The sequence below is a fragment of the Primulina eburnea genome, unplaced genomic scaffold (genome assembly GCF_022965805.1).
Source record: "Primulina eburnea isolate SZY01 unplaced genomic scaffold, ASM2296580v1 ctg739_ERROPOS11973397, whole genome shotgun sequence".
Lineage (NCBI taxonomy): Eukaryota > Viridiplantae > Streptophyta > Magnoliopsida > Lamiales > Gesneriaceae > Primulina > Primulina eburnea.
Window position 1 is genome coordinate 3290354 of NW_027331510.1, and position 13454 is coordinate 3303807.

General features: G+C 29.4%; 1 protein-coding gene across 1 annotated transcript; it reads right to left on the minus strand.

Annotated features, from left to right (window-relative positions):
• Positions 1-5543: 5543 nt before the first annotated feature.
• LOC140822053 (benzoate carboxyl methyltransferase-like) lies at positions 5544-7985 on the minus strand. The gene is made up of 3 exons (XM_073182779.1): positions 7835-7985; positions 6257-6514; positions 5544-6087 (listed from the first exon to the last, which is right to left on the minus strand). The coding sequence occupies exons 1-3, from the start codon at positions 7907-7909 to the stop codon at positions 5725-5727; spliced, it is 696 nt and encodes a 231-aa protein (XP_073038880.1). The 5' UTR covers positions 7910-7985; the 3' UTR covers positions 5544-5724.
• Positions 7986-13454: the final 5469 nt, after the last annotated feature.

Here is a 13454-nt window from a genome sequence, read left to right on the forward strand (position 1 = left end):
CGGCTGGCATCGAACTTGTACAAATATATATTATATACTTTGCATATTTCTACAACTTGGTTAATATTAGTTATCTTCTGAAGAGTTAAGTGTATACCTAGTCGATTTTATATATCATTATTCTTGTAAAATAGAAATAAAAATATTTAATAATCTTTTTATTTTTAATAAGTTGTTTATATTTATCTTTTCATAAATTGAGTTTTTCATGCAAAAAATAAATAAATTTGGGGCTAAAAATAAAAATGATTATTTGAAGGATTTCAAAAATTACACCAAGTCAATGTCTTGTTTTTATTATGACTCGAATATAATATATAGTATAAAGGAATATATAAGTAAAAATATAAGAAGAAATGCTACATAAAATAGAAATCAGATTATTTACGTGGAATAACATGAAAACAATGCATCTCATATATATATATATATATATATATATATATATATATATATATTTGTGTGTGTGTGTGTACAAGTGCATTCATTAATTTTTTTATTATTGAGAATAATTGAATGTCTACTTGAAAGTTTTTGAATATCTCTATTTTAAATCTCTTCGGTTGTCTTCTTTGAATTTTAAGAAGGCAGTTCAAGAAATACAATATATAGAAATTTTGGTAGAAAAATACTATGCATTAAATTTTTCAAATTAAGATAATATCGAAATAACATGTATTTGAGGTCAAACATTTATGATTACGAAATGGTAATTTAATATTTATCGAAAAACTCCATTTAAATGACAACTTTTAATACTCAACCAATTATTTTTTTTTAAAAAAATTAGATAAACTAATTAAAGATTGTATTTTCTTTATTAGTTAATAATTTGGACGAAAACTTTCATATTTTTACAAAAACTGCTTATATAAATATCGATACATGCATGTTAGCTGAAATGCAGGGCCCTTTTGCAGATAAACAATTGGGCTCAGTCTTCGATCAAAGCCCAATGAATCGTCAAAACGTGAATTCCAGGTCCAAAGTGCACCTGATCTCTAATCCGTGTCCATTATCTGAGTCCCAAAACCTTATTTCCGTGTGATTATCGTCATTAGCCTAAAATTAACGTATTAATGTATATATATACTACGCACTTTTGCACGTAACAAATTATTAGTTAAAAAGATAATTTTTTATTATTTTCTAATTATTTTATTAAAAAATTAAATAATAGATAAAGATAGGGTTTGTAAGATTCAAAAAGAAAAACTATTTTACGAAAATTTTAAAAAAATCATCAATAAATAAAGTTATATAACGAGGATATTATTATAATTTTAAATAAATTTTCATCAAATCAATTAAAAATTTTAAAGACCTCAACTTTAATTAATTATTATTATTTTTATATATATATATATATATATATATATATATATATATATATATATATATATATATATATATATATATATATATATATATATATATATATATATATATATAATCAGATGACACAAAGCGAGTGTCATTTTGGTAAATAAGAAAACATTAAATAATAAAAAATAACATAGAATTAAGTCTATTTCATTTTTTGGTGATGACTAATATTTCCTAAGAAAATCGACTACATAATATTCCTTCTTTTTTGTTATTTATTTATATGAGACTATGTTTATAATAATTAATAAGTTACTTGCCAATACCCCCAACATATAATTTTATTACAAACTTCATATTCCATCGCTACATTACATATAAGTTTTCCCCAAATCGAACACTGCAACATCCAAACGCAAAAAGCTTCGACCCTTTCATGGATTCTGAATAGAAATGAACTTGTAAGGAATTTGGTTTAACATGAATTTTAAAAACGTAGTGCGTATCATATATCAATGTTGTCCTAGATATAGTAAGGCATAGTGAAAACATGCTTCAGAATAATAACACACAAAAATAAATAACTTAAAAAAAATAACTCAGAAATAATTATGAACAACTATGAATACTTGTGCGATAACTTATGGCAAACTAATCACTAGAAAAACAAATTGAGTTTACAAAATCAATACAAGTGATATATGAAAAATTATCTTCCTTAACAAGTTAAAGAATCAAATTGCATTCTAAACAACAATAGAATAACCAAAGAATGCAAAAAATATGTACTAGAAACTGGAACAAAACAAAAAGAAATCTTCAATCAACAATTTCGCAATTGTTGTCTTCGTATTCCTCAAACGGCGATGCTCTACGACTTAATTTTCTCTGTATGAGTATTTCTCTCTATATCTTCAGTCTTGTGCACAAGATATGGTCCTTACATTTATAGCCATTTCCCTAAAATTGTTTCTTTGATTAGATACCCACAAATCATGGTAAGATATAATTTATAAGGAAATAAACATTTTAAGCATATCAAATTAAATCTAAACTCAATCTCTATAAAAGTCCAAAAAAGCAAAACTCTTAGTCAAATATTTAACAAAATCTTATGAATAAGAAAAAGATAATTTCATGAATAAATTTTATTTTGGAACCTGATCGAGAAGTATTTTTTCTTTTAAGAACTGAAAAAAATACAAACATTATATGTATAATTGGCTTTTCACGTGAACTCAAGAAATTAACCAAACCAATTTGGAGAATCACCGTATGAAAATCTAGAATCAATTATGTTAAATCATAAAGATTTAAACGATAAACTGTAACGGAAGCGTATTTAAAATCATAATCCTTAATATATTTTCATATCTACGCGTTCTTCTGGGGACCATCAACATTAAATAGATAATTTTGATAATTATTATTTGACTACTGCATTTTTCTGCTCTCTGGTGGATCTTTTTGATGACATAGGTTCTGGAGATGATTGAGTTTGTTTATCTGAAATAATATATCGAATGAGAGGATCTCTAAGTTTTGATAATGTATTGTGTCTTGCTCAAAATGAGAAATATGCTTCTAATCAATGCATCAGACATATGTGTGAATATTTACATATTCATATTCAAAGACAATATCCTTAAACGTATCTCCTCAACCCCCGCACAAACTCATCATCTTCAAAGACAATATCCTTAAACGTATCTCCTCAAGCCCCACGCAAACTCATCATCCTCAAAGAACCGAGCATTTTCTAACTCGAAAATCAACTTAGTTGTGGGATCATAAAATTTGTATCCCTTAATCTTTCAGGTTGCGTTTGGTTTGGAGGATTAGGTATGTTTATTTTTTTTAACCCACCTAATCACTTGTTTGGTACGTTTTTTATTTAATCAAGTCAATCTCTTATATGAATGATTAGATTATATTAGATAAGTTAAAATAATATCTCCTCACCACCTAGGATTATTTATCACACTCTTAATCCATCTTATTTTTCTAATTTTACCCTTATCATAAATCCAAACTCACCATCACTTCCTTCCACCGACCGCCCACCGGCAACCCCCGCCAAAGGCCGACCACCGCCGCCGTCCGTCGCCGCTTCCGGCCGTCCACCGCCCGTCGCCGCTTCCGCCCGTCCACCATCAGCCGCCGACTCCACCGTCGTCGACCACCGCACGCCACTTCCGGCCGACCACTGCCGCCGATTCCGGTCGACAACCGCTGACTGCCGTCTTCGCTTCCGGCCGACCGCCGACGCTTCCGACCGACCGGCCGCCACCTCCGCCGCCGCCGACGGAAAAAAGAAAGGCAATTTTGTCAATTTATCAAAAAATTATTAATTATCTCATTCTTAACCATCATACTAAACATAATATTATTTTATCATTATATATTATATTTCTACTTCAATCATTTCTCTCTTAATCATTTTATTATTTTATCCTCTAACCAAACACAGCCTCATAGTATCTAAGAAGCAAAAATAATCGTACTCGAGTTCAGTTTTTTTCATTAGGATTATAAGGCTTCGCCTCAAGTGAACATCTCTAAACGTATAAATCCTTAAGACTAAGCTTTTGCTTGTCCAAGTTCATAAAACATTTTTGTCATTGCTTTAGTTGAAACCCTGTTAAGATATATGCTGCAATCTTTAGTGTTTCTCCTCATAGTGATCATGATAAGGTCAAATGTTTAATCATACACATCACCATATCATTAAGTGTTCTGTTTCGTTTTTCAGCAACAACATTAATAGTGGGCGAACCCCATATAGTGTACAATGGGCGAACATCAATTAATTGTTTCCATATTTAAGTTGCATTAAAAATATATATTCAGCTCTATTATTTATAAAGGACATCAGTTCAACTCATTCAGCGATAATAATATTTCTCAACAATGGCTTCTTAGCTAAAAGGTGTTCAAAAATCAACCATGACAGATTAAATATGTAAAGAATTATGTGAGTGTACAAGATATCGTATTTTATATTATTAAGAGACAATATATTTATATCAGGGCCTTTCGAAAATTTATTATCTTATTAATTTGTCGAAATTATTAATTTAATACACTGACCCCAGTCGGGATTGAAAAAAATATTATTTTAAACAGATATTAATTTATCGAGTTTAATTTAGAGATGTTTTGTTATATATTGGATCGGTCTTAAAAGATTCATATTATTATTATTATTATTATTATTATGGTAACCTTGATTTTTAACTAATAGAGTATTTAAAATTTCTTAGTATTCATTAAATTAATAATAATAAAAAAGATCATTATATTTGTACTCTGTCTGGTGTCGTCTACATTCCATTTAATGTGTGAAATTTATGCAAAAGAAATATGCAAAAAACAAAAAATGGAATGTAAATGACAACCTAATAAAAAAAAACCCTACCAAAAATATCTAGCCAGCATCGGCTCCATTATATCCCGAATACAATTCTTCACGAGTTTTGCATTTTTATTTTGTCGAAAAATAAATGATCTACCCCCTTCACTAGAAACCAATATCACAACTTGAATGAACATTAATTACTCTAATATTATCATATCTACCTCTTAAATCCTCGTGGACGATCGACCGTAGAGTCTGGTTCATTTGAGCTAGTAGGCAATGTCTATTTTTTGACCAATTTTATTTATATGAGCTTGCATATGAATCAGTATCATGTAAGTTTTTTGGGTAAATTTATTAAATTATAAACTAATTTTTTTATTTATTTTACTTAAAAAATTAGTGACGGTTTAGATAAACCGTCGCTAATTATCTAAACCGTCGTTAATTAGACATATGAGTAAGCTATTGCTATGCTGTGTATCGAGTTTTTCACCCGATTATCCTGAAACAATTCACCATCGCTAATTATCTAAACCGTCGTTAATTAGACATATGAGTAAGCTATTGCTATGTTGTGTATCGAGTTTTTCACCCGATTATCCTGAAACAATTCTGTGGTCATGAGGTCCACACATTTCAAGTAGTTTAGTTATGTATTATTCAATTTTTTAATTATTTCTCATAAAGAGTATTGATGTAACTTTATTTATATCGTCATCATGTCATAAGCGTACGTTGCGTTGCTAAGAATAAAATTTAATAATATAGAAGACTAAAAAATAAATATATATGACCAAAAGCCTATGTACGTTTCAACCAAATTAATTCAACAAAGCAAGTGAAACGGATTTGCAGCCATGGATTTCTAATCCACAATTTTAAATATCTCAATTGAAACACTACAGTCTAAATAAATCGCTTTTACATTATCCAAACAAGCACTATGAATCTTTATGTTAAGAGATGCTAGCTACAAATTAAACACATAAAACATAGGGTTTCACGCACTATGATCCTCGAACCATGCATCTTTTTCTTCATTTTCTTCTCAAAGAAATGGCTATTGTAAAGTACGACGGCTTCTCCTTGGACAAATGCTCAGCCAATTTTTTTCCATACTTTTCAAATACCACGTCATAATTCAAGACCTTGCCAAAGTGGCTGGCCAGCATTGGCTCAACTACAGCTCGAATACCACCTGCCACATCTTTTGCACCTCTCATTTTCTCAAAAAGTAGATCACCATCTACGTCTCGGCTAGGAACCCACGGGACAGGATAAACGTCCATCTTGTCCAATTTGAAGGACCCTTGGTTGCTGATTATTGTCTCAACTTCTTGTGGGCATGGGGTGTATATAGGCACGTTAAAAGAATATAGATCATCTTTCTCCATCAGCCCCTGTATGCATGCATGTTTGCACTTGATCAATCATGATTAGTTATATATCTAGCTAAAAGAACACGTGGGGTGTTTCTCCTCAAGCATGTGACCTATTTTCATAAAAATGAGAGGAACTCTACTTGAGATGGAGCGTAGACAAAGCCCCAAAATGGGTGAGTGAGATTACCTCAATGACCATGTCATGAAGTGTTTCGGCTAGGATTGTGTACTGTGCATTTTCATCTATGGAAGAGGTGTCTCGCATACGTCTCCCAGCTAACGACAACACCATACGCCCACCGCAGACTATTTCATCTCCTCTAACGCTTAGAAATTTCGAGAAGTCTCTTTGAAATTGGTTTGCATATGATTCCAATACGTCCGCCGGACTTGTCATGGCTATGTATATATTTTCCTTGTTATTGCTCTCAAGTCCTTCGGGAACCTGTCATTTTTAAGGCCAAGAATGGTCTATCATTAGGCACCATAAGATTTAAACAATAAAGAATTAAACCCTTTTAAATTTGGACATTTGTTAAAAATAAATCATACATACTAGAAACTGTAAAAAAAAATTAATTTAATAAAAACATATTGTTTAAAAATAAAGTGGAAGGCAAAAGTACTCCACCATCAATGCACATTACACATGCAATTTATTTTTGAAACTTTTTTTTTAAAATTAATTTTTTTTAAAAAAAACTATTAGAACATACCCTAGAGAGCCAATGGACGCTGTAAGAAGAATAAGCGAAATGCATGCTCTTGCTTGGAAACAGTCTATCATAGAAAGATCCTGGCGAGCCATATACAAAGCACTTGTGGATTCGTTTTCGTTTCTTTTCCTTGGTAGAATTTTTTCACCAACGTGAACAAATTGTTGAAGTCATTATCTATATTAACAAAACCACAAATTTATATAGTGCATCGAAGGGATATGATCCCTTAAGATATTGTAAAAATTGAAATTAATTAATGAAATTTATTTTAATACATGATCACCTGGAAGATCATTTAAGAAAACTTGAATTTCTTGAAATCTACTACAAAAATCTTGTAAAGCGTCCATGATATGAGAGACAACTAACAATGTATTGGGGCCCGATGCACAACCAATATCCACCATCTTGAAGCAGCATTTGGCGAATCTTTCGTTGTCAACCATATTTTTCAGTGTTTCATCTAATATGAACCATGTTTTTGTTATGGCATATTTCTGAGAAAAAGAATTTATAAAATGTTAATTCATATTTTCTATGATCATAAAAAAAATGGGGGTAAATTTATAAAATAATCTTGGTCAACTATTTATTTAAGAAATTTACCTTATCAAGTGTATTTCAAATAAATAATTGACCAATGTTAAAAAAAAAAACAAAATACCCCTAATGGATGTCTTTGTTTTCTATTTTAATTTGGGTGAGAAGTTAAATAAGGGTTGGAACGGTTTATTTACATTTGAGAAATATATTTAATCTGTTTCTTAAATAGAAAAAGAGAAGATAAGAGAGTATAGATTGGATGATTTGCAAGAATATATGAACTGGGATAATTTTTTTTTTTTTTTTAAAAAGAAAAGAGTTATCACTCCATCAAAAACACATCGTCCACATGTAGTATCATTCATTGATGCCTTTTTTTTTATATATAAAAAAGATTATATCTCTATTCTTGCAAAGGATCTGAAGATATAGATGTGATTTTCATAATGGATTTATTGAATCTCTAATTTAATAACGCAGATAGATAAAATATAGATAATTACTTGAAGAGTTGAGTTGTTGGCATAGCTTGTTTCACCATTTCCTGCATTCATATGTAGAATATTCTTCGACTCCATTTCACTCTGTATCTGGATTTCTGTATGGGGGAATAAGTTACTATTTATATCGGGAAAACCAAAAAATATAAAGCGATGCATGTAATTGTCAAGGTTAAGAAACTCTGAAGTAAAAAAGAACCAGATTCAGTGCACATATAAGGACAAATGAAGCTGCGTGATGAAGCTGTTTCAACGTGCTAGATGATTGTGGGTCCTTCGCGGTGATGTTCTTTTCATTATTTAATTTTTTTTTTAAAATTATTTTTAATAAATTTTAATAACCACATGTTTCAAAAGAACTTGATCGGACATGTTATGATCTTACCCAAGGATGCATAGTGGAATTCGTCCACTCTTTAATCATGTCTGATTTTTAATTAGGTGTATTTTTTTAAATATGTGTAATTTTTAATTATGTTATAAAATTTAAATATGTGTGAATGTATTTTTTAAATTATGTGTACTTTTTAATTTTGTTTTAATTCTCCTGTTTTTTAAATAAAAAGTTAATTTATGAAAAAAAATCCGAGCAGTTTTCTGGCAAATTATGAAAACTAACCGTTGGATTTGGCTAAATTTGGATATGTTATTCAAAACATATAAAAGCATATTCGGAACGGTGGAGATCGGATTCTGAGCACATGAGCGAGAGAAATATTTTTATGAACTTCGACAAAAATTTTGATGATTGCAGCAGAATTTTGAAGAGCAAAATTTCGAAAATTTTGAGTGTATGAATGATGTGAAATGTTGAATGGTATAGAATGATATTTATATGGGTGATGTGAAAATCTTAACATATTTGATTGATATCCTTCCATAATTTGGAGATGCTCTTTCCATAAATTTCGAGACACTTTTTCCATAAATATTGAGATACTTCATTGTGTAGAAAAACTGTCTTGTGTGTAATATTTCCTTCCAATTAGATGGATATCAAAGCTTAATATTTCGAATTCCATGTATTTATTCGCTTATAATTTTTTTTTGAATATCATGTATTATTTAATATTTTCGAACTTATCATTTTTACAATAATATTATAATTCGAAAATAAATTCTTATACATATCTATATTTAAGAATTAGACTCCCAAAATTTTGGTTTTTATGTTTATAACATGCCTAAAACTAATAATATAGACAATTAATTCGCACATTTTTTTCACCAGGTGTCCCGATCCATTTAATATGCTTTTCAATAAAAACGTGTGTACATCGGATACTTCACGAAAAATAAAACGAGGTCCCCCGCCAACCATGCATATTTAGAAGGCGGAGTCCAATCGGTGCATGGAATCTGAAAAGAGCCAATCATCGGACCGACCTCGGCCATTTGCGATCACACAAACATGGAAAAGGACACTTGAATTCGTCTTCCACGTATGTTTCACTTGAATACAAACAATAGCTGCCGGGTCATGAATTAATTAATGTTATTGAAACTGATGCAACGATCTAACCACTGAAAAGAAGGGGAAAATTTTCCAAAACCACACTAAATTTCATTGACTCGTGCAAATCTTATGGTCGATACATTGAAAAGTAGGTGGCATTAATTTGTTATATTTTTTCAAATGTTCGAAGCTATTGTAATTTAGAACGAGTTTGAATAGAGAAATCCCCTGAATATGTCTAACTTTATAAAGTGTTTTTATTTTTTATTTTTAAAATAAATGCGGAATTCATTTTATCATATGCATACTACTCTAATGCTAAAATCCAAAGATCTAAAATTGAGAATGAGAAATAAATTTCTCATTTAAAGCCCAACCCAGGTTAGTAGGTTACTAACTTTCCTAGAGTCAAAGAAATGAGAAAATAAATTTTTTTTCCATTAACTAGTTCGATTTTTTGTTTTGATAAATTAAGTTTTCAGATTTTAGTTTTGGTACACAAATTTGTACTTTTGGCTATTTTGATCTAATTGCTAACGTGAAATTAGACAAGTTGACAATTTCAAATGTCGGTCGGTATTTTCTAATATCGATCTGTATTTCAAAAATTTGTGAGAGTTCATAATATATACAATAAACGAATACAGAATGAAAGCAGAAAATTATAGTCTAAGGACTGATAATGAAACTACACTAAATTTGTGGAGAAATATTATGTTGGGCCGGGTTGAAAGGGCCCTGGCTTATTGCGCACTATGGTTTCGATTCAAAGCATAGTTTCTCAAAAAATAAAAAATAAAAAAAAAATCAAATTTGTATTTTTCCAAAATGCTTCGTTTCTCATCAAGATCGGGAATTCACTTAGCAAAGTCGAACTCCATAAATTTTATGAAAAAGTATTTTTGTTTTGTTTTGTGACTTGTATGTTTTTTTCTTGTTTTCAATCAATTCGAAGTCTTAGCTTATTAGTTTGTTTTTTTTTTTCCCTCATTTTTATTCGTTTTTCATCGGAGTGCTAATATATAATTATACATGTTAGCAATGTTCAGTGCCATGACATCATTTTCTGACGTCAAATCAACACTCCGATAAAAAAAACTGTAATTGGAAGGGAAAAAGTTAAGTTTCAGTGTAATAAGATCATGAATTGACTGGCAACATGATAAAAAATGAAATATGTGTAAGTTATCAAACAAAAAATATACTTTCCCAAAATTTTATTTTTTAAAAAACACGTAGGAATTTTCAGAGTTAAAAAAACAAAAAAAAAAAAAAACCAATATTGGGTGTGGTATTGTGCCGATATGACAAAAAACTTCTTTTAGACGATTCTTCTTCCGATCCGATCCATGAAATATAAATAATTGTGACCGTCACACAAGAAACTAATATAATTAATAATTCGAGTAGATATAATAACATATTATACAAATATTTTACAAAAATCAAAAGTCAAATACCGAAAGAATCGAATGTTTCCATTTAACCGGATATCCTCACATGCAGAGACCAAATTGCAAAATGGTGGTCCCTTGGAAACGTCCATCTAATGATGTATTCTTCTAGTTTTTCAATTGTTTTTGGATACTATCCAATTACCTTTATACACATTTTACAGCTCAACCTGTTCCACTAAACAATTACACGACACAAGATTATATATTTTTGCGGTGGAATTGAGGGAGTCTCCCTTCAAGCTGAAGTAAACAAGATTTTTAAATTCATTTTTTCCGAAACTTTTCCTCCCCCATGTCGATGGATTATTAAAATATTGCATTCGAAATTTTATTATGAATCGAATTTTTTTTCTTTCCCGAATTCTAAATTTTTTTCATAGACTTGGAATCAAATTGTTATTCTCAAACTCATGCACTTAGCAATAAATTGGTTCCAAGAACTTGAGTTGGAAAAAGAAAATGTTTAATTTAAATAAAAATATAACAGGTCTCTGCTTTTGTCTTCTTCTTAATTTTTGTACAAAAAAAAGAAGCTTGATTTTATTTACTTAATTTGTGTGACGGTGTCATCACTTGAAAAAATGGGACCCTGTCGAGAATGGAAAACATAATGATGTAAATATCAAATGGAGAATGGTGCAGGCGGAAGAGATGGCGCAGATTCTTGAGTGGGGTTGGTCCACATTTCTTTTTCAGATAAATCCAACTGCAAAATGAATTTAAGGAACGATGATCGATTGGAATATGTATATTCGGTTGTTGCATGTCTTTCTTATAAATTAATAATCTTGTAGAAATCGTTTAATCGATCTAATGAGCTATAGAAAGGGAAGATGTCAATAATTGCATTATTCAGCCACTTTTGGTAGAGGATATCGTACGTTTTGGGAAGAGTTTATTCTAAAAATATATGTAATTTTTTTAAAAAATTATATTGGTAGCTGGCTTTTTTTTCTTTTTTTTTTTTATAAATAGAATAAAGGGAAAAAAATTAGATGATAAAATAATAGCTTTTAAGGGAAATTATATTTTTTACGACTCCGGATTCCAGACACCATTTTGACATTCTGATGTAACACATCTATTTGAGTAATGGAAAATATATTTTTAAAGATTTGAATTATATCATTATTATCAATTACAACTTGATTTTACCATTGATGTTCGAGCAACTTTCACATGTTTGCTTCTTATTAGTTGTAGGTTGATATAATTAGTGGAAGGAGATTACTGGATAATTTTTATACCAATCTTCTTAAAAGAACAATAGAATAGTATCGTTTGAATATATAATTTAAACTATTTGAATTATATTGCTATCATCAGTTATGTTTTTTTTTTTTAACAAAAACGAGAAATACTCAATTTAACAATGAGAATATGTAGAAACATCCATTAATCGATGGAATTTTTTTGCATATCAACTTGAAAAGATGAACCACTCATAACCAAAAAAATGTAGACTATTACATATATAACGACGATATTGTCCAAATGATAAATAGCATCACAGGTAACTTTTTGAATTCCCACGAGTCATTAGTGTCATCATAGAATTAAATAACGTACACATTTATATGAGCATCAATGAAATGACATTCACACAAGAATATACGTTGAATGATATTACGGGAATTGATGGAGTCCATTCAGTGAGAATAGTTGGTACAACCACCTCACCACCCAATTTTATTTGAAATGACAAGAAGAAATTAGTAGAAAAATGGTCGCCTTGATTAAAAATTATAAAGTAATATTGTGTTGCTTATTAATAATTTATGTTATTATTATTAATTGCACACAATTCCTTTAAGATTATTTTATTTTTTGTTTCTCCAGATATGAATCGCTATACTATATTAGGCTATTAACATCTTGATTTCTCCAACTTTTGATCTTTTACACAAATTTCTAAAAATAGATAACAGTCTATTAATTAAATGTATGAAAATTAATTTAATATTTCATCAGCTTCATTTTTAAAAATATTTTTCCTTGAATACAAAAACTTAATTTAACATTAATTGATCAATACTGAATTTTAATACCAAAAATTACTTACCTGATATATCAGGTTACACGAACGATACACATATAAACCTAAGGTTTTGTTTGATGAAAATATTTGATTTAATTTGGATTTAAAATAATACTCATCTTCAATGTGTTTCAGATGTGTATTATTTCAAATACATCACAATTATCATCATATTCTTATTATTAATTAATTAACAAAAGAGTGAGTTTGAAATTCTACCAAGCAATCAGATGGATTTAAAATCATACATATTCAAAATCCACCAGCAACCTAAGAGATTAATGTGATTGGATTTAAGGGAGCATTTCAAATCAAATGATTTCAAATTATTAAGTTGAATAGTGAATTTGAAATTAAAAAATATATATATACACTTAGATGACACTTGTATTGATGGATTTCAAATTCATGTATTTCAAACGTGTTTTCGTTATTTTGGAAAAAACAAAACCATGAACTTCAAATCTACCCAAAAAAAAATGTTATTTGAAATCTATTATATTTTGTGTAACTAATTCGTAAATAAAATATAAATTTAAGATTTGATTTATTGTTCATTGTTAACAATATAACTATAAGTCTATAATCGAAATTCATAGATTTCAAATCTTTCCCCAAATGCACCCTTAACCAATACAATAGATTCAAAGTCTTCATTTAATTTAAAGCCAA

Excerpts from the sequence above, each read along its gene's own strand:
- LOC140822053 (XM_073182779.1), bottom strand. The coding sequence starts at position 7,909 with ATGGAGTCGAAGAATATTCTACATATGAATGCAGGAAATGGTGAAACA. Across the intron at positions 6,515-7,834 it reads CCAACAACTCAACTCTTCAA|GTTCCCGAAGGACTTGAGAG; the intron begins GTAATTATCTAT and ends TAAAAATGACAG. Across the intron at positions 6,088-6,256 it reads TTCATGACATGGTCATTGAG|GGGCTGATGGAGAAAGATGA; the intron begins GTAATCTCACTC and ends GCATGCATACAG.